Source organism: Sorex araneus, chromosome 2 (genome assembly GCF_027595985.1).
Source record: "Sorex araneus isolate mSorAra2 chromosome 2, mSorAra2.pri, whole genome shotgun sequence".
Classification (NCBI taxonomy): Eukaryota; Metazoa; Chordata; class Mammalia; order Eulipotyphla; family Soricidae; genus Sorex; species Sorex araneus.
In genome coordinates this window covers 81455836-81478602 of record NC_073303.1, presented here as the reverse complement: position 1 = coordinate 81478602, position 22767 = coordinate 81455836, and the positions used below count along the sequence as shown (strand labels likewise).

Below are 22767 nucleotides of genomic sequence, written 5' to 3'. Positions count from 1 at the left end.
TAGACGGAAAGCATCACAGCAAGGCCAATGCACATCTCACCCCTCCCCCACCATCAAGGAGAAAAAGAGAGCAAAATCAAGAAAGGAATACAGAACTGGTAAGAAAAATCAAATATGGGGCCAGAGCGATAGTACAGCGGGTAAGGTGCTTTGCCTTGCATGCGGTCAACCCAGGTTCAGTCCACAGCATCACATATGGTCCCCCAAGCCCCGCTAGGAGCAATTTCTGAGTGAAGAACTAGAAGTAAGCCCTGAGCATCGCCAGGTGTGACCCAAAAATCACCCCCTACCAAAAAAGAAGAAAAAGAAACATCATGCATTGAGTCAGCAAGAGCTCAAGAGCTGAGTGAGTGCCTGAGCATAATCCCTGGCACCAGTCTCCTGAGCACTGTGTAAGGAGGAGTCTTGTCTGTCAGGTGTTGCCCCCAGCCCAAGACAAAACAAAAAGATAGAGAATGTCCCATCTGAAAATCAAGGACAGGAAGTTACTACCAAATGTTTAGCAATAATAGTTCACTTTACATTGATAAATTTTATTTTCAAATTACAGTCATCTCACTAGGGAGAAATTACATCCATTTTTACTACTGAGAAAAATTTAAACTTAAATTTTTACTACAATTACAAAGCTCGTCAGTTATAAGATAGGGAATCAAATCCAGTATTTCTTATATACAGTAATGGAGAACTCTCCTACAACAGTAACTTCTATAACTACCAGTATATTAAAAACTAATTTTAACCTCACCAATGAAACCTTTTCTACCCACATTTTAACTTTTTTTGGGGGGAGGTCATACTCAGCAATGCTTAGGGGTCACTCCTGGCTCTGCTCTCGGCATTTCTTCCAATGGTGCTCAGGGAACCATATGGAACCCTGGGATCTGAGCCTGGGTTGAGCATATGCAAGACAAACTCATTATCTGCTCTATTATCTCTTCACCCATAGTTCCCATCCCACATTTTTAAATAAAACTCTAATGAAAAAAAGGAATTAACTAACCAATAATTCAGAAACATGTCAGGGGACTGGAGGTGGGATATAATCCAATATTCTTCCTATTTTTCCAGTTCTTCTGCATATTGAAATTATTTGCTGATTCCCCTATAGTATTATTTCAGCACTTCTACACCCAAAATACAACCTCAGACTTCTTTATTTCTCATTGAGGAAAAAGATGTCTTTAACTACAATTTTAGTTTAATATCTTAAACACAACTGTGGGTACATATGTATAGAGACAACAGGTCTAAACTTAGGGAGTGACAGACATGGTTTTGGTTATGAAGTGAATGAAAGGTATGTGGGAATCACAAGGGTAATTCACTTGGAAGGAACTAAATAGCACCCAGACAATATGACAGAAATGGCATAAGAATACTGAACAATGGGCTGAGCACCGGTACAGTGGGTAAGGTGTTTGCTTTGCATGCAGATGACCCAGGTTCAATCCCTGGCACCATGTGAAGTCCCTGTGAGTCCTGCCAGGAGTAATCCCTGAGCACAGAGCCAGGAGTAGGCCCTGAGCACTACCAGGTATAGCTCCAAAACAAAAACAAACAAAAATTATAATCAATACTGCTTCTATAAAAAGTGCAATACTCATTCCCTTTTAATTATGTTATCTTTTATTACATTACAATATATTTCCCCAAAAAATGCCATTACAGTTGCCTTAATTGCTCTATAAGACCTGGAATAAAAGAACACTTAGAATTAGAACACATAAACATCAAGCTATAATACCAACTTGTATTGAACCATCACTACAAAAGGGGTGTAGCTTTTGAAAGAAGTCAATGTGTGGGAATGAGAAATAAAATACAAACTTGTTAGAACAGTGAACTTTGTTTTAATGGCTGCAGAAAGGAGGTGGTTTTGCCTTCTCTTCCAACAGATCTGATCCCACAGCAAGTTGTATTGTCCATGCAAAGCAACACATGCCCTGAAAGCTTACATTTTCAGTTGTGTGTGTCTTGAAATCAGACACACAAAAGATTACTGTTCTCAGCACCCACCATACCCTTCTACTGAAGGTCTCATGTGTGGAGACTCAAGATTCTTACTGGTGATAATGGTATCACATGTAATTTTTCTCCATGACACTGGGTTCATTTTCTCAAGAAGTAAAACAATAAAAATGCAAGAAAACCCTCCAGTGTCCAATTCTCCCTCCACATTCTACAAGTAGTAAAATAGCAGCTCTAACAGGTTGATGAAAAGTATTTCCTTTCTCTTGTTTTTAATTATATTAGCAATAGTTTATTGGGATTTAGCTGAATTTCCAAAAAGAAATTTTTAGTTGCCAAATATTCCAGAAATTTGAAGCACTATATATATGTAATTAGCTCTTATCTATGAAAAAATATATATGTGTGTTTATATTCAGTTATCTTACCTTCACTGAAGTTCAATGTTTTTCTGGCTGGCCATAAGAAACAAGATTAAGTAGACCAATGCTGGCTTTATTTCTTTATAAGCAATAATTTTGAGTGTTTTTCCATTCAATACGACCACATATTCATAATAAATTCACAAAAGGCAATATAAGAAAACACCTACTGAATAGGTATCTGCCAAGCAATTTAAGTTTTAAAATCAGACTTAACCAAGTAGCACTACAGCATTACAAGGCATTCAAGTTTTGTTGGTCTTGTTTTTTTTTTTTGTGGGTTGTCAGTTCTTTACTACCTTTTTCCCAGGGGACAGTGTGCAAGCATGAAGGTCTAGAGACCATTTAGAGTTTCTCCCAATATTACAGTGGATGTTACTCTCAGAGCTGATTCTAACAGTAATAAGTCAACTCGAACCACATCTGATCACATTCAAATAGTCTCCAATCGCACTTTGATGATATATACACTTTATTCTTCATGACTGATTTTGTGTTAATCTTATTAAAGTTATACCAAAAAGACAATGCAAAGTTGGGCTGTATTTTTAGGGAACTGCTACATTCAATGAATATAGATTCACAAAATGTCATTAGTAATGTCTTTTTTATAAACATGGTTGGCAAAATAAAAAAGGCACAAATGGGGAGGAGTAATGAGAAATGTTTTTAACTTTCAGTGAAGAGTACCACAGTATTTTTTCATGAAGAAAAGCAGAGAAATGTATTCAGTAATTCATGCACAACTTGAGCTTGGGGAAAAAAAAAAAAACAGGAAACAAAAACCTTCTCCAGATAGGTCCTGAGGTTTGATGAGAAAACAAATTTCCTAATCACGTGCTTCACGTAAAAGAAAATGTAAAGCTGCACATGTTTGGCTTGACGTGGACCCAGGTTTTTATAAAAGTGAGGCAATTAAACAAAGAAAACCAGAAGCAAATACCTTCATAAACAAAGCAACTCCACCTGCATGTAGCCTCTGTCCTTTTCACCACTTAGTGGGCTATAATGTCCAAAAAAATGTAAAATGCAGCATACGCAATCATGTAATCTAAAAACTTTCATGATAACTTATTGCAAATTGCACTTGACAGTTCACCACAACAATGGAAAACTGGCCCCTTGTTGGTTCACACAGTCCTTGAGCCCCAAACTGAAGTCACCAGTAAAATGACCTGGACAAAAAGTTTGCAGCTGTGCTCAGCCAGCTGGCTCCACCCTCTGGGTGTGAGCCAACCCGGGACACTGCTTTGTCCTGCTCCTTTGAGGGACTCTCGTCCTCGGGCAGGTAGTCAGGCAGTTCTGTGTTCTGCTCCACTTCCACGGGGGTATCTTGGAATGGGACCAGCATCTGAAACAATCCAATTGCTGAGAGTTAGGAAACAATCAACCTCATTGCTACAGAGACATAAGTGAAAGTTCAACTTTACTCATTCTAATTTCGAGAGTCCGAGAAAATTTTTCTTCGTACATGAAAACAGGCACAACTGCTGAACACCTCTACAAGCACAGAGAGGCAGGCTGCACATGAAAAATCAGATTCTCTGAAGAATGTAATCTAGGTTTATTGAAAAACAACAAAAGTAATGGGACAGAAAGGACAGGGGTAAGGTACTTGCCCTGGGTGTAGCCAATCCCTTGGACCAATCGCTGGTACGACATGTGGTCCCTTGAGCACCAAGCTTAGATAAACCCCGAGCACTGATGGGTGTGGCCCAAATCACTACCTCCCTGCCCCCCACACCAAAAAGTGACAAAAGTATCTGGAAACTGTGGCCCCTTGCACCATCCTGCCCCTTCCTTTCTACAGGAGTGCAAATGAATGAAAGGCAGAGAGGTTTATTCTCCTTTACCCAAAGCTAGTGTGAAAGCAGCAAGAGGTGAAGATTTTCACATGACATAGTTGCCCAACGAGGCTAGCATTTAATTTTTTGAACTGGCAAAACTAATTAGGAATATAAAATATTAAAAAATAACAACAAGCGGGGGCTGGAGCGATAGCATAGCGGGTAGGGTGTTTGCCTTGCACGCGGCCGACCCCGGTTCTAATCCCAGCATCCCATATGGTCCCCTGAGCACCGCCAGGGGTAATTCCTGAGTGAACAGCCAGGAGTAACCCCTGTGCATCGCCGGGTGTGACCCAAAAACAAAACAAAAAAAAAAAACAAACAAACAAAAAAAAATAACAACAAGGGGCCGGAGCGATAGCACAGCAGATAGGGCGTTTGCCTTGCACGCGGCCGACCCGGGTTCGATCCCTGGCATCCCATATGGTCCCCCAAGCACTGCCAGGAGTAATTCCTGAGTGCAAAGCCAGGAGTAACCCCTGAGCATTGCTGGGTGTGACCCAAAAAGAAAAAAAAAAAATAACAACAAGAACCATGCAAGACTGGGGATGCAGCTTAGTAGTAGTGCACATGTATGTGAGGCCCTGAGTTCAGTTCCCAGCACCTTGAAAGACAAAAAAAAAGGGAAGACTTGAAATCAATAAAATGTAAGAGCAGGCTCTGGGCACATTTTCTGTTACCAGCATCACAGCCTGCAATGTGTGCCTTTCTCACTCTCTGCTTACTTAAGTATAAACATCTGACTAAAAAAAAAAAAAAAACAAAAAACAGACTCAGACGCTTATATTCACAAAATTGGGGCTGGAGAGATAGTACAGTGGGTAGGGCACTTGCTTTGCACTCAGTGAACCAGGGTTTTATCCCCAGCATCCTATATGGTCCCCTGAGCTCTGCCAGAAGTAATTTCTGAGTACAGAACCAGGAAGGTGTGACACCCCCCCACACACAAAATAACAAAACAGAAAATTTTATTTCTTAAAGTTGTAACTGTTAACCAGGAAATATTAAGATAATTTGTACAAATACATTCCTGTATGTCTCAAATAGAAATACTAGCAATCTACTGGCCAGAAAAAATAGCCACAAGTCAGAGTTAAGTACAAAGAAAAAGAAATAAGGTTTTTTACCTCTTCACCACTTTCACTTTTTACTACCTGCTGCGCCTTCATAACCTTGGTCGATGCTATAGCTGATGCCAAAGCCTAAGTCAGGAAAAAAAGGAACAATTCTGAACACTGATTTGTCTATCTGAAAGTGCAAGTATATTCAGTCATTTAAAATACTAACCTCTGCTTTCAAATCTGAACGGATTCGTACCACACATCTCTGAACAGCCATTTGAAAAGTAAAGCTAATTACGCCTTTAATTTTTAACAAAGCCTCTTCACACAGATTTCTCCGAGACTGAAAAAGTAAAAGAAAATTGTTATTAAGACTGACAAAAGAAGAGTAGTGAATAAATCAATCGAACTACTATTGAGGGGGAGAATAGGAACTGGTCAGTGGGAGGCAATAGGGTGGTGATGGAAACAAACATTCTGCCATGTCACATTTGAAGGCATAGAAGTTGTGCTTAATCAGCTTATTTTGAATTATAGAAGATAGAAAACAGTAATTACTGTCATTTTTTTCAAGTTTTTTTCTGCTTTAATAGTTCTACTCAGAGAAGTTTAGTTATTATTAATCTTTTATCAAAACAGGACAATAACACACACACCAAAGAAAAGGAAATTAAGGGGGGCTGGAGCGATAGCACAGCGGGTAGGGCATTTGCCTTGCACGCGGCCGACCCGGGTTCGAATTCCAGCATCCCATATGGTCCCCTGAGCACCGCCAGGAGTAATTCCTGAGTGTAGAACCAGGAATAACCCCTGTGCATCGCCGGGTGTGACGCAAAAAAAAAAAAAAAGAAAAGGAAATTAAGAGGTTCTTCTAGTTCAAGTGTCAGTCAACTAAAACCTACCTGCTATTTGCGGAAATAAAGCTTTATCAGAGAATAGCCCTGCTGCACACCTGGCTTCATACTGCTGGGAACTTGTTTCATGCTATAGCAATTAGTCGTTATAACAGAAACTATACAACCTACAAAATCTAAACTACCTCCTGCCTGCCCTTTCCAAGGAGAGGCCTACAAAAACTGCTATCATTTGCTTACTTAAAAATATCTGGGGATAAATTCTAATAAAGTTAGAATCAGTGAGGATTTGTTGTTCGAATCACTATTTTTTTTTTCTTGCTTATTTTATTTAGTTTTGGGGTCACAGCTGAGAGTTTTCAGGGACTATTCCTGGCTTTAGGTGCTAGAATGACCCCTAGCAGTGCTTGGAGGACCATAAACATGCCAGAAATGGAACCATGTCTGACCGTATGTCAGGCAAGTGCCTTAACCCTTGTACAATCTCTCTGGCCCCAGAATCACTATTTAAAATACTTTGTAGTTGGATTTGAATCCCAGCACCAAAAGCAAATGCTTGGCACTTAAAACATCATTCATTTATGGCATTAGCAATGGCTCACATTCCTTCTTGGCTCTCATTTTCCCTATGACAATACCCCACAATGCTTGACTCCTTATATTAACCTACTCTTTATAATAAACATAGTAAATTATGTTTTCTGTATCTCATCTAGCCTTCAAGGTCCAGTTTCTAAAACTAAATGACTTTCTACCTGTGCCCCAGTAGATAATTCTTACCACTTCAACCACCACTATCATTCAGAGGCACACGCACGTATCTCGATTATGACAATTTTTATTTTTCAACCAGAATACCCACTTGGATATTAATCAAACAGAAGATACAGAGAGACCTTTGGATCATCTCAAAACTAAAGATCCAAAGAGAAAGTGGGTGAAAGTATAATTTCTGCTCATCCCTCCCTTCACCTCCATCCCACACATCAAATTTCCATTCTTCGTATTTTCCAATTTCTGTATAGAGATCATGTTCTGATTTAGTACTTCTGAGTACACAGGAATGTGCTACTGACTCATGTCCCTGGATTAAAACCTGAAAACACTACCTTCAACTGGGCCCAGACACACAGCAGGTAGGGTGCTTGCCTTGCTTGTGGCTGACCAGTTTTGATCCCCGGCACCCCATACTGCACCCCAGCACTGCCGGAAGTGATCCCTGAGTGGAGACAGGAGTAAGCCCTGAGTAGAACTGGGTGTGGCCCCCAAACAATCAAACAACAAAATACCCAAATTCTCTTCTTCAAAGGAATAAATTTTTTTTTGGGGGGGGGTTTGTTTTGGTTTTCATTGCTTTCCAGAATTTGTGGCCCCCATGTTCTACCTGGCAATGCTGGAAAGCTCCTGTGGGTAGAGGGGTCAAATTCAGGGCTCTGCTGCATGCCAGGCACATACAACACACCCCTTTAAGCTATCTCTCCAGCCCTAAAATCATTCTTGAAACTCATACCCATATTCTTTAAAACAATATACAGGGGTAAGGGAGGTAATACAGCAGGTAGGATGCTTGCCTTGCACGTCGTTAAGCCCAGCATGATCCCCTGTATCATATACGGTCCCCTGAGCACCACCAGAAGCGATCCCTGAGTACAGAGCCAGGAGGAAGCCTGAAGCACCAGGTGCAGCCCCAAACCAACCAAACAAAAAACTTACACTAGGGGCTGGAGCAATAGCACAGCAGGTAGGGTGTTTGCCTTGCACACAACTGACCCAGGTTCGATTCCCAGCATCCCATATGGTCCCCTAAGCACCACCAGAAGTAATTCCTGAGTGAATGAGGCAGGAATAACCCCTGTGCATTGCCAGGTGTGAACCAAAAAGGAAAAAAAAAAATCCTTACAACACTGCTTATCTTACTAATTAAACCTATTTTGTTCACTTCTCCATTTCAACTCTGCTTAGCCAGGTCTGGGGTAGAACGGTATACGGCAGCATAGAGGCTCACGGCCGTGCATTTATTTCTTAAGGGTTCTAATACAGGCTCTGGATTTCATAAGGCTGGAATCAAATCCCAACAATTCCACAGATCCAACACCGGATAAATTTTAAAGTGAAAAAACATTTGAACAGCATAGACAACATGAAGTTCGAGCACTACCACATTTTGATTCCTTATTTTAAATGAGAAAAGGGGTGAAGAACTAACAAAGTTGCCTCATTTATCACAGGCAAAGAGTTTGACACTACATTCCAACTATATGTGACAGTGAGAAACCAGATTCACGAAGCCAATTCATCTTAATTTTGACACAAATTAACACATTTTCAACAAGTAAAGCTTGGGATGGGGTAAGGCGAGTAGTGTAGAAAAATTCAACTCCAAGATTTGATCTCAGGGATAGCTATTTCTGAATAAACATAAAATCTTCAACAAGCAAACAGGATCAAGAATTAACTCTGAGGGGCTGTAGTGACAGTACAGGCAGGGCATTTGCCCTGCATGTGGCAGACTAGGGTTCAATCCCTGGCATGCCATGGTGGAGGGCCCCTGAGATCACCAGGAGTAATCCCCAAACAAAGAGCCAGGGGCCATCCCTGAGCACCTCCGATGTGGCCCAAAACAACAACAACAACAATTTAACAACAACAAAGTTAGCTATGAATGATGAATAAACTTGACCAGGGTAAGTGGGAATGGAAGGAGGACAAAGGGAAAGAAATAAGAGAGACCGTGAGTGTATTACTTTGAGATAAGAGACAACCAATTGAGCACAACTAGTAGTTCTCTTTAAACTTTAAAGACTATGGCACTATAATTTGCAGGCGAGGAAATAAAGCAAAGGGGAAAGATGCAAAATCAGGAATTACTTTCTAAAATCCCTGATGCATACAAATAATGTACAATGCTTTTCTTGCTGTGAGAGTGAATATGTTTCCATGCAGCTATCCAACAAATTAAAAGACGAAGTATATACTGTTTTATGTATCCTGAATATCTTCAGCTTTTTAATAATCTACCAGAACTTGCTTTCAAGAAACTTCAGGACAAAGTGATAGAACAGCAAGTAGGGTGCTTGCTTTGCATGTGGCCAACCTAGGTTCAATCCCAGTATCCCATATGGCCTCTGGAGCAATAATCACCAGAATTTATTCCTAAGTATAGAGCCAGTAGTAACCTCTGAGCATTGCCGGGTGTGGCCACCAAACAAAACAAAGTTAATTTGAAACTTCAGGATCTCATGTAAGATTCAGTAAGATTACTGTTAATTTTTTGGCAGTATCATGGAGACTATGCCTATGGAACCCAACCAACAAAATTACTAACTCCTAAATTCTGAGACTTAACTGACCTCACACAACTAGAAAAAGTTATGAGTAATCTACCTGGCATCGCTAAAGAGAGAAGTGGTAAGCCATCAGTCATCACCTCTAAATATGTAAGTTAAGAAAATTTATTCCGGGGCCAGAGCGATAGCACAGCGGGTAGGGCGTTTGCCTTGCACGCGGCCGACCCAGGTTCAATCCCTGGCATCCCATATGGTCCCCCAAGCACCGCCAGGAGTAATTCCTGAGTGCAAAGCCAGGAGTAACCCCTGAGCATCGCTGGGTGTGACCCAAAAAGCAAAAAAAAAAAAAAAAGAAAGAAAGAAAATTTATTCCAACTTAAGATAGTCTCAGGGAGCTTTCCAACTCCAATGACGATGGTGAAAGAGCCAAGTTTACCCCTGAGAATTAAACAACTAAAAATATAGACAAAAAAGGATGAATGAAAGAATCATTTCGAGACTACTGGGAAATAAGCCCCCACTAGAGAAGGAAACCAGTGAAGCAAGTTCCACCAGGACACCAACTCACAGAAGATGGAGCTTGTGGGCAGCAACCCAGCAAGGGCTTCGAAGTAGCAGATGGCTAAACGAGGAGGACACCGTTGAGAAGGCAACTACAACTCACAGGACAGATCACACGTGAAGGCAGAGCTGTATGAAGAGTTGACACTGGACACTGTGCTAGATCAGTCGTGAGTTTCCTTCTGCTGATCTGTGCATGTGTGTGAGGAAACCACCTGAGGATGGGTAAGTCTGGATTGGAAAAGAATGAAAGAACAACTCTCTTCCCTCCTCTTCTCTTCCTATTCATCCATTCCTACCAGGCATGGGGGGCATACCTGGCTACCCCCAGAAAGTTATGAGGCATCAGAGATCTAGCCCCAAGGCCCCGTACATGCAAAGGCTCTGCCACTTGAGAACATTCCCAGCAACTGAAAGAGTAATTCCTCAGGGCCAGGACAGAGCTTAAAAAGCGGGAGTGAATACTCTGCAAGTGGGTAAGGGATTAGACAGATCTCAGGCACCACACAATCCCCCAGCACCCACAAAATGATTCCCAAGCACACCAAGCATGGCTCCAAGACCAAAGCAAAAAAGAGGACAATTTTGTTTGCTCTCAAATCAGTCACAGTTTTAAATATGTTAATCTACATGAAACCTGGACAGAGTATCCACAAGAATATTGCCTTGGTTGTGTAAAAGAAAGAAAAGTAATGCAAGGAAAAAAAAAATATTTATTGATGAAAGAAAACAACAAGATGCCAGCACACTCAATCCAGCATTATTAGGCGCTGGAGTGATAGCACAGCGGGTAGGGTGTTTGCCTTGCACGCGGCCGGCCCGGATTTGAATCCCAGCAAACCATATGGTCCCCTGAGCACCGCCGGGGGTGGTTCCTGAGTGCACAGCCAGGAGTAACCCTTGAGCATTGCCAAGAAGCAAAACAATTAAAAAAAATTATTAAAAATATTACCTACCAGGATCAAACAGGAGTTTCCTAAAAAGGGTCGGTTCAATTTAAGAAAATCAATCAATAGAATACTCAATACTAATAGGAATCAACAATAAAAAGATTTAAAAAAAAAGCCACACAACTTTAACACAGAAAATAAATAAAACAGGTATTTCTCCAAAGAAGGGACAATGTATGACAAATTAAAGATTTATACTTAACAGGGAGAGAGCTCAAAAGTCTGAAGCACATATCCAGCATGAACTGAGACTTGGGCTCAAACCCCCAACTGCATGGCCTTCTGAGTACCAATGGGCATAGCTCTGGTGGCTCCCAAGACTACTGGGAAGCCACCACCAAAAAAAAAAAAAATGAATGGACTGGAGAGGCAGTGCAGGCATATTGCTGACACTGGTCTGATCCTGGGCACCACATACAGTCCCAAGAACAGAACCAGATGGAAGCCCTGAGCACCTGTGTGTGGCCCCAACACCCCATTGTTCCCCCACTCCTGCCAATAATCACTACCAGTTCACACCCTCTTGGATGGCATATATATATACACACAAATATATATATATATATGAAAAACCTGATGAAAGCAAATGCTGATGAGGATGTAGAGAGACTGGAACTCTCATCCACTGCTGATGCAAATGTAAAATGGTACTGCCACTGTGGAAAAACACTGGCAGAGACTTCCAAAAGCTAAACACAAAGTTAACATATGCCAACTCAGTAATTCCACTCTAAAAAATACACTCAAGAAAATTAACATGTCTACTCAAAAACTCATACACCAATTCATAGAAAATTATCATCATCGCTAAAAAGCAGTAATAACCAGCATCTATCATTAAGTAGACAAAATACTTTCCTACAATGGAATATTATTTAAAAAAAGAAATGATGTACTAATACGCACTAAAACAAAGATAAAAACATTATACTAAGTAAAAACTAGACATGAAAGGTCACATATTATATGAATTAATTTACATAAAATGTCTGCAGTACGCAAATCCTTAAGACACAGTAAGAAGATTAATGGTTGCCAAGAGTTATTAGGGAGAGTGATTGCTAATGGTTATGATTAATGGATCATGGCAGATTCTTTCTGGTAGGATAAAGGGGAATTAGACAATGATGATAGCTGCACAAATATACTCAAATCACTGAAATGCACTCTGAAATGAATTTTATAATATGTGAACTCTATTTTAATTAAAACAAAACCAAGAAGACCTAAAAGAATTCTTCCCCAGGTCAGGACAAAGGTCCAAAGGGTTAAAACACACAAGTTTGCATTTAGGACTCCAGAAGTAAAACAGAGGACCAGAGAGAGAGTGCAGGGGTTAGTGCACTGGCCTTACATTTGACTGGCCCTGGTTAGATGCCAGCACTGCACAGAGTGCCCAAGCACCACCAGGAATGATCCCTGAGCAACACAGTCAGCAATGAGCACTGGCACCAAAAACATGAAAAGACATAATATATAACATATTATAATAATAGCACAGAGTCAGGTAAGAGAAATGGGTGAGAGAAATGGAAATATATTTTTCTAAATGTCCTATACTGCACATGAATATAAACATTAAATGAAACAAGATTGTGGTATGTTAATGATAACACAAAAATAGTAAAGGACAGGAAAAAAGGCAGAAATAAGGAGAAAGGAAAGGAAAGCAAGAGAGCAGAAGGAAAGAAGAATTTTCTCTAATATAAATAAGAGACAGAAAAAAAATTATAAAAAAACATCAATTAGTCAAAAAAAAAATAAACCAAGAAGACCATGAAAGGAAAATAAGACTGCAATGGAACAAACAGAAAGTTATCAGAGGGATGACTGGCTTAAACCCAATCATATCAATAACTATTATTTATATACAAAAGGTAAATGTCAGATTAGGTAAAAATGACCCAATAAAATTCAACTGAAATTTAGATACAAGTAAAAGATACACATAAATAAAAAGAGAGTCAGATAGCTAATATTAAAGGTAGAAAAATTAGATGAGGTGCCGGAGTGATAGTACAGCAGATAAGGTGTTGCCTTGTACAGGACTGACCTGGGTTCAATCCCCAGTATCCCATAGGGTCCCCTGCACACCACTAGGAGTGATTCCTGAGCACAGAGTCAGGAGTAACCCCTGAGCATCTCAGGGTGTGACCCAGAAAAACCAAAAAGTAAATATAAATTTTAAAAGTGACACAAGGGAAGGGAAGAAGGGACGGAGGAAGGGAGGGAGGGAGGGAGGGAGGTATTCAGAAGAACCAACACGGGTGAAACATTAGAGCTCTACAATAATCGACAACAGTGGATTTTCCACAGCAGCCCACAGAGTGGTGCTGGTCTGCAGTTATTACTGAAAGGTCTTGTGGTCACTAATGACCCAGCATACCATAGTTAGGTGGCAATAACTCTGTCACGAACTAGCAGGAAATTTCTGCAGATTGTTATCGATCTGCGGACAAGTGACAGAAAATCAGTTTCAAAGTTCTGTACAATCTGTAATATTTCTTAACTTTCCATTAGAATTCTCCAGTGAGGTCATCTAGGCCAGTGTTTCTCAACTGGGAACCCGAAAGTCCCCAACAGGAGCCCCAGGATATTCCAAAGGGATTAAAGGTGAAAACCAAGTATCTAAGTGTTTAAGGGGATGGCACAAGATTAGAGGGTTTACCAGTATGACAAGGGACCATGAAAAGGAAGCCAGTTTGAAAGGCGTCCACAGTTGCAGGAGCACTGAGAAAGTGACCTAGGCCAGTCTTCTCTATGGGAAGATTTTAACTAAAACGTTCACTTTTTTAATATAATAGAACCATTCAGGTTTTCTATTTCACTCAAAAGTGTTCATATAATCTGCATCTTTCAAGAAATTTTCCTGTGTGTCTAAAGTGTCAAACTTACTGGCATAAAACTAAGATATTCGCCCATTTTACTGATGGGGGGAGTGGGATAGCTGGGACCCCTCTTACAGTGCTCAGCGATGACTGCTGACTCCGTGCTCTGGAGGAACTCCTGGCGGTTCTCAGGAGACCACACGCAGTGCAGGGACTGAACCCAGCTCCGCCTCCCTACCGTAGCAAGCAAACAACTCACCCCCAAACCCGCCACCTCCAGGACTGTCCCTCTGGCCCGTCACATGCATTTCAATGTCTACAGGATCGATAGTGTGCCCTCATTCCCGGCATTAACAATTTTTTTACTTCTTGTATTTCTGGAAGTTTGGCACAAGGCTTCTTACTGTTTTTCACTCATGACTCTTTTTGCCAAAGAAATTTTTTATATGACCCCAGGTATACAGGTACATAAGGTAGGTACACAAATCAAAAATTTGCTTTAAAACATAAGCTAAGGGCCAGACATTTATCAATTTAATAATTATTTTAAAGATAACTTGCTTATTTCACTGATTTCCCTCTATATTTTGGTTTACTTTCGCATCATTTTCCTCTACGTTCTAGTTTTTTTTTTTTTTTGGGGGGGGGTGGCGGAGACTAAGGCTTCATAATGCAAAGTACATGCTACATCAGCAAGCTACACCCCGAGCCTTTTCTAAATTCTTAATAAGATGTAGAAGCTTAGGGCTAGAGAGATACAGCACAAGGGTTAAAGCATTTAACTTGTATCAGCCAACCATGGTTTGATCCCTGGCACCCCATAGAAGCCCGAGTGTGCCAAAAGCAATTTCTGAGAGCAGGAGCAATAGTACAGCAAGCTGGATACTTGCCTTGCTTGCGTGCTGCTCACCCAGGGTCAGACCCCAGCGTATATAGTCTCCAAGCACCACCAGGAGTAATTCCTGAGTGCAGAGAAAGGAGTAACCTCCCTTTTGTAGCCATTATTTAGATAAATTCCCCACTAAACACTACTTTATCTACTTCCCATGAGTTTTGATGCTACATTTTCATCTTCATTCACTTAAAAATGGTTTCTGGAGGGGCTGGAGTGATAGCACAGCAGGTAGGGCGTTTGCCTTGCACGCGGCTGACCCGGGTTCGATTCCCAGCATCCCATATGGTCCCCTGAGCCGCCAGGAGTAATTCCTGAGTGCATGAACCAGGAATAACCCCTGAGCATTGCCAGGTGTGACCCAAAAAGAAAAAAAAAATGGTTTCTGGAGGCCAGAAAGGTAATCCAGTGGGTAAAGCACTTGCCTTGCACAGAGCTGACCTGGGGTCAATCCCCGTCACCACATACAGGCCCGAGTCTCTCCAGGAGTGATCCTGAGCAGAGAGCCAGGAGTAAACAACATGTGTGACCCAATACAATACCTGATCCAAACAGTTTTCTGGGCAGAGATGGCTCAAAAAGTTGATCCCTGCTCTGCACACAGAGCCCAGGGTTCAATCCCAAGCACTACAGGGCTGTCCAGACCGCCAGCACCTCCGGGTGTGGCACTGTAACTCAGAAACAAATCTAATTTCTTTTGATTCTTTCACAAATCCACGATTTTAGAAATATTTAGGGGATTGATATTTCTGCTACTGATTTCCAATCTGCTTTTCACTATGCTCAGACAGTATGCTTTGAACATAGTTTTAAATATTTTAAATTTATTAAAACTTATTATATGGCTCAAATACAATCTTGGTAAATGTTTCACACACACATGAAAAGAATATTATCTTCTTTTTGGATGGAGTATTCCATAAATATCAATTATGTTAAGTAGGTAATTGTTACTGAGTCACATTATCACTCCGCTTTTCTGTATATTTAATGTTTTTGTTTTGCCCAGCAATGCTCAGAGATTACTCCCAGCTCTCTGTTCAGTGGTCGCTCCTCGTAGCACTTAATACCATGGCGGGTATTAAAACAGGGTCTTCTGCAAGCAAAGCTCGTGCTCAGCCCATTGAGTAATCCTGTGTAATTATTTCATTGAGGGCGGTATTGAAATTTCCAACCCTAATTGTGGAATTGCTATTTCTCCCTGCATTTCTGTTAGTTTGGGGTTCATACAGTTTTAGATTTCATTATTAGAGTATAAATTTGGTAGGTTTTTGTTTTATTTCTTGTTTTTAACATTTTTAGGACCATATCTAGCAGGCTATTCCTGGCTCAGTGTCCAGAGAATAGGTTGTGGAGACTGGAGACTGTGCTGGAGACTGCTGGAAATCAAAGCCAAGGATCCATATGCAAACCATGTGCTCCCTGGAGCCACCTCCCTGGCCCCTAGAGTATAAAGATTTAAAACTAGTATGTCCTCTGATTAACTCATCCCTTCAGCACAAAATAACTCTCTACATTATTATACAAAACTTATGAAAACTCATTCTTAAAAACTGTTAGCAGGGGACACTGAAAACATTACTTGGTTAATGTGACTTCTCTCTTCTATCTTAAGATGCACATATTTACAAAAGTCTTACCGTATCATCAAGACCATCTATATGCAAAACCACTGTCTTAGCACGTTTGTTTGTAGTTCCCAGAAAAAACTGAGCTTTCCTTCGCCGTGAATTCATTTCATTGTAACTATCACCATCTGCCATATTTGAGGATTGAAGAATGTCATAGATTTCAGAAGCTAGCAGTTTTGTTTCTCCTGGAGTTGTAGTCCTTGGAAAAAAAAAAAACACAACACATGTAAATTAATCAATTAACCTTGTTACTTCAATGATATTATCGTTTCCTCAGCTTTGAAGAGGTCCATTTTCTTCATTAAGATGCTTGGTTCAATTTCTAAGAAATATACCAATGAGGAGCTGGAACAATAGTCCAAGGGTTAAGGCACCTGCCTTGCATGCAAATGACCCCAGTACTACGTATGGTCCCCGGTGCACTGCTGGGTGCAGCTCAAACTCTCTTCCTCAAAGCAGAAGTACTAATGAATTCTCAATATAATCATCGATGTAGAAAGCACATCTTTCAATTATGTTTTAAATCTGTTAACTGAAATTAAAGACTCATCCCACAATCACATATTGAAATAATTAAATAGAAAATCAAGTAAAGAGATAGTGCATTTGTCCCTAGATTAACACCAACCCTCAATTTACAATTTAAAAGTAACCTGATTTGCAGGAAACACAACAAATATGGGCCTGAGGATAGCTAAAAGGTAGAGTTGCTGCCTGCAGTCCTTAGGTAGGAAGTCTGCTGCCCGGCCTCACCCCACACACCACGTTAAGTGGCCCTGCTGTATAGGATACCCAACACCAGACTGTGCAATCTCTAGCACAGCCGAGCCACTCGGGCAACCCCCTGACCCAAAGCACACAGTAAGTACAATCACGTGTGTGACCATCAGTGCGTACTATAACAAATTGTGTGAGCACCACAACCAAGAATGCAACTCACAAACATCACACAACAAAAGGGGAGAGGAGGTTTAAAAATCAGGAAAAAATGAGGGTGGTGGGAGGGATACTGGGATCACTGATAGTGGAGAATGGGCACTGGTGAAGGGATGGGTACTCGATCATTGTATGACTGAAATGTAATCACGAACATTTGGTAAGTTACAGAACAGAACTGTACAGTTACAGAACTGTAAGCCACGATGATGGATTAAAAAAAAAAATCAGAAAAAAAGGGCCTAGAGAGAGCCTGAAGGTGAGGTACCTGACTTGCATCAAGTTTTTATGTCTGGATTTATTTTGGGGGGTGAGGGGGTGGGGGGGGGGGAGAAGTACCACACCCAGCTGATACTCAGGGCTCACTCCTGACTCTGTACTCGGGGATCATTCTTGGCAGACTTGGGGGACTATACAGGATGCTGGGGATGAAACTTGGTTTCATCCAACCTGCTGTGCTTTCTCTCTGGCCCCCCCCAAGCTTGGTTCAATCCTTGGTATGCATAAGCCCAAGAACTTCCAAATGCACTTCCCAAGTCATTCCAGAGCCCACAGCAGCCCAACCCCCATCCAAATAAAATTTTAAAAAAAATTATATATAAAAAAAACCAAACATATATGGGGACTGGAGCGATAGCACAGCAGGTAGGGCGTTTGCCTTGCACACGGCTGACCGGCTGACCCGGGATCAATTCCCAGCATCCCATATGGTCCCCTGAGCACTGCCAGGGGTAATTCCTGAGTGCAGAGCCAGGTGTGACCCCCCCCCAAAAAAAAAAAAAATATATATATATATATAAAATCTGAAAATAGAAAACAACTTAGGAGAGCTAATTCATTATTACAGGTTTTTCAAATTTAGAAAATTCAAAATGGCTCTATGTAAGTTACATTTTTTACATGTTTTACAAAACATGCATAAATCATAAAATCCTATCTTCAACAAAAACTTTCATTATTAAATTTTTTAATCCAGTACCAGGATAACATTTTTCTGCTTTGATAGAAATGTTCTATAGTGACCCAATCTATTCACTAGTGGCTACTGAGCACCTGAAACGTGGGAAGTACAACAAAAACATGCTATTTACCTTTAATTAAATTTAAGCAGCCACATGTGGCAAGTGGCTGCCTATTAGACAGTAGAGATATAACGATTCTTATTAATTAGTAGTTGAACTTAATATCGCTAAGTACATACAACTGTTAAGAAAATAATCCTCACTTCACCTATAAATGAGCCCAAGTCCAAACCCTTTCACGTATTTAAAATCTGTTCCCATTAAGCTCAATCACCACCAACTCACTTTGTTCTTTTATAAATTACTTTCCATGAGTTAGAGAAAAAGCTCCAAGGGCTAAGCACATACTTTGCATGCAGGAGGCCCTGGTTCAATGTTCCTCACCTTGTGAGGTCCTGAGCACTACCAGGAATGCTCCCTGATCAGAGCTGTCAGTAGGCTCTAAGGAGGGAGGGACATCCCCGCAGTCCAAAGAGCCTCTCGTAGAGCACATGCTTTCAAACTTCTTCTTTTGAAGAATCCTATCAGCCACCTTCTTTTTTATTTTATTTTTTTTTTTTTGCTTTTTGGGTCACACCTGGCGATGCACAGGGGTTACTCCTAATTAATCCTGATGATGCTCAGGGAACCATATGGGATACTGGGAATCGAACCCAGATAAGCCATGTGTAAGGCAACCGCCCTCTACCCGCTGTGCCATTGCTCTAGCCCCTCAGCCACCTTCTTTATGAAGCCTTTTTCATAGCAAGTCCAGTAAGGCTTCTGTCAACATCCAAACCTACTAGGCTTGTTCATACAGCACTAACCCCATTTTGCACATGGCCAACCTGGTTCAATCTCTGGCATCCCATATGGTCCCCTGAGCACTGCCAGCAGTGTGAGTGTACAGCCAGGAGTAACTCCTGAGCATGGCTTGGTGTGGCCCCCAAAAACACACACACAAAAAAACAAGGATAGAGTCTCTCTGTAGTTTCCATAAAACCTCCTCAGAGGCCATGGTGAAAGGACAGAAGTACAGCGTGCAGGGCATTTGCCTTGAATGTGGCCAACCCTGATTCGAGGTCCACTGAGCAAGAGTGATTCCTGAGCGCAGAGCCAGGAGCAACCCTACTGCATCGCTAATTGTGACCCAAAAAAGTAAAAAAAAAAAAAAAGCCTAATGAAATATGTTAACTGAATGAACAGAAATACTTTATTTATTTTTTGTTAGATTATATACATTCTAACTACACAGCAATTCCAAGGGTGCTAATGTGACACTTTTCTGTTCATTCATTAAACTGGTGCTAATGTGACACTTTTCTGTTCATTCATTAAACTAACTACTTTCCTAGGCTACCGGTGACCACAAGGAGAAATTCCTTTGAGTAATATTGGCTTTATATCACAGGAAGCTTTCAAAAAGGCTCTTTTGTTTGTTTTTGCAAGCATCCCAGCACTTCTCTGAGTTTCAAAGTTTACTGGAAAGGTCACTGTAATTTTGAGATATTTTCAGTATTAATCAGCCACAAAATGTAAAGAGGATGAGAATATACAGATTAGAGTCACATAAATTTAAGAGGAAAAATAGTGTCTTTGTGGTCCTTCCTATGATCAATATCAATTTTATGTGTTTGTTTTAACTAAAAGAAAGGAACCATAATGGAGCCACAGAAACAGTACAGGGTAGTTAAGGTGCTTGCCTTGCACAGTGCTGACCCTGGTTTCCATCGCCAGTACTGCATCTGGTGCTCAGAGCATGCCAAGAGTGATCCCTGAACACAGAACACGGGCCAGAGCATTTCAGGGTGGACCCTCCTAAAAACCATAGCAGCACTAAAAATTCCACTAACAGGGCCAAACAGTACAAAATTAAGGCGATGCCTGGCATGTGGCCACCCCTGACACCACGTGTAGTCCCCACAAACATGGTCACAAATGATTCCTGAACACAGAGCCAGGAGTAAGTCCTGAACACAGCATCAGCACCCCGGCTCCCCCCTCAAAAAAAAAAAAATCAAGTAACGACACTGTCCTTTTTGTTTGTTTTTGCACCACACTGGGCAGTGTTCAAGATTCTCCTGGCTCTGTATTTAGAAACCATTATTAGTGTGCAGGGGATCAAACCCTGCCGTACTATCGCTTTAGCCCTATAACTGTTTTTCATATACTATGTATTTCAGAGGAGAGTCCACGCCTAACAGGTGTGTGGTTCTCCGTTCAAGTCCGAGCACTTTATCATCACCTAAAAAATCACTGGGTGTGGAACCAGTGGCCCCTGACCACTGCTCAGCATGACCTTTCGAAAAAGAAAAATTAAAAATGAAATAAACATATTCTCTTTCAAAGTGCTTCAAGATTAGACCAGGAAGTACAAAGGTTAAGGCACCTACCTTGCATGCAGCTCAACTGATCCCGTTAAATCCCCAGCACATGTGCCCCAAACACCAACATACATAAGCCCTCCCACAGCACCGAATTAGAAGCAGCCCTAGAGCACTGGCAGATGTGGCTCCAAAGCCTAACAAAAGCAAAAATGAAGTGCTTCCAGTAGCAAACAAAAACAAACAAAAAAAACCCCTACGTGACTAAGCCTCCTCCCATCCAAATAAAGACTATAATATCAAATTATCGCTTTCTTTTTCTGCAGGCAAGAAGTACACACAGGAACAAAGGATGTGGTCCCACAGGAGAGCACAGGACTGAACAAGTGAGGTTCTGTGCACGCAAATGCAAAACAAAACAAAAAACTGTAATTCTTGACCAAGGGCTGGGACCAGGTCTCAGTGGTGGGGCCTCACATGTTCCTGGGTTAATCTCCACTCTCTTCTCCCTTGCCCTCCCCTCTCTCTTCTCTCTCTTCACTTCTTTTCTCTTCTCTCTCTCTTCCTGCGTCTGTTCGTTCTCTCTCTGTGTCTCTGTTCTCTCTCGATACTAGTCCTCTGAGAATCTGATATAGTTAGAGAACATCTAATATAAAGTTAGAGCATATAATTAGAGATAATCTAATATAAAGTTAGAGAGCATACCATAGAAATAATAGAAATTTTAAAAAATTGTAAATCAACTTCAGGGGCTAGAAATGTATGTCAGGAGTAAAGATCATGTTTCGCACACATGTGGTCCTGCATATAATCCCTAGCACTCCAAAAAGGAAACAAAAATCAACTTCAAGTAATTCATGCAGATCCAACAACTACAAAGAATTCCAACTGATTTCTCCTTATAGTGGATGGCAAAAATAATAGAAATACACAGGGGCTGGAGACACGGCAGACTTTATATTAGAATCTCTAACTATATGCTCTCTAACTTTGTATTAGGTACTCTCTAACTATATCAATTCTCAAAAGGACTAGTATGGAGAGAGAGAAAGACCTGGGAGAAAGAGAACAGAGAGAGAGACTTGCCTTGCATGCGGCCAACCCAGGTTCAATCCCCAGCATTCCATATGGTTCCCCACGCACCACCAGGAGCTCCTGAGTGCCAGCCAGGAGTAAGCTCTGAGCACTGCCAAGTGTGGCCCAAAAACCAAAAAGAAAAAAGAAAAGAACAGCAAGCAATAACTTCTCTCCTTAGAGATAAGGTTAAAAAGAAACAGGAAGGACATCTGATTGCTACCAAAGTTCCTGTATTTCTTTAGCTTTCTGACTGAAGATTCTAGTTAACCACCCAAAAGTTTCAAATAATAATTAGACTATTTCCAAGTTTGATCCTTTAAAAACATATTGAGGGGCCAGAGAGTACATCAGGTAGGGCACTTGCCTTGCACACGACTGACCTGGATTTGATCCCTGGTACCTCCCTCATATGTTCCCCCCCAAGTACTACCAGGAGTGATCCCTGAGTGCAGAGTCAGGAGTGGCCCAACAAGAAAGCAAAACAACAACAATAAATTTCTATGTCCAAACCTAATAGAAGACACCTTGGAAATAGTTATTGATTGTGAACTCAAATAATTCCTGTTTGTGAATTAATGACTTAAATTATCTCAGTCTCATTATTTCTTAATCACTGGGGAAAAACTCCAGTATAGTGTAAATTTCAGGTTAAGTGTATAATTGAAAACATTTGGGAAAACTTAACAGTAATGCCCACTTATAATAAAAACACTGAACAATATATGGATGGAAGGAACTTGCCTCACTGAGTAACAGTGAAAGCCATGTACAACAAAATGACATCTTAGAGCCTATTCAGTTGGGAGAGGAAGGTAATGAAATGAAAATCTTTCCTCTAATATCAGGTAGAAGGCATAGATATGCACTTACAACTATTAACACAGCATTAGAAGTGCTTGCCACAGCAACTAGGCAAGAAAAAAAAGATTAGAAGGATTTAAACTGATCCAATAAAAAAAAATTTTTATGAATTAAAAAAGGATTTAAAATGGGAAAGAGCTAACTCACATTTACAGGTGGCACGAGAAATATAGATAAAACACTAAAGATATGCCCCCCCCCTTTAGAAATAAACCAATACAGCCAAGTAGGCTAAAGATTCAATATACAAAAACCTACTGTACT

At 40.8% G+C, this 22767-nt stretch overlaps 1 protein-coding gene across 1 annotated transcript in view; it reads right to left on the bottom strand.

Annotated features, from left to right (window-relative positions):
- Positions 1–512: 512 nt before the first annotated feature.
- The window catches only part of ARMC1 (armadillo repeat containing 1), a 46052-nt gene continuing 23797 nt past the window's right edge, over positions 513–22767 (bottom strand). The window contains exons 4-7 of the mRNA XM_055126981.1: positions 16314–16503; positions 5528–5644; positions 5368–5442; positions 513–3744 (exon numbers count right to left, since the gene is read on the bottom strand). Coding sequence (XP_054982956.1) covers positions 3553–3744; positions 5368–5442; positions 5528–5644; positions 16314–16503 — 574 coding nt within the window. The 3' untranslated portion in view covers positions 513–3552. The remainder of the gene's footprint in view (positions 3745–5367; positions 5443–5527; positions 5645–16313; positions 16504–22767) is intronic.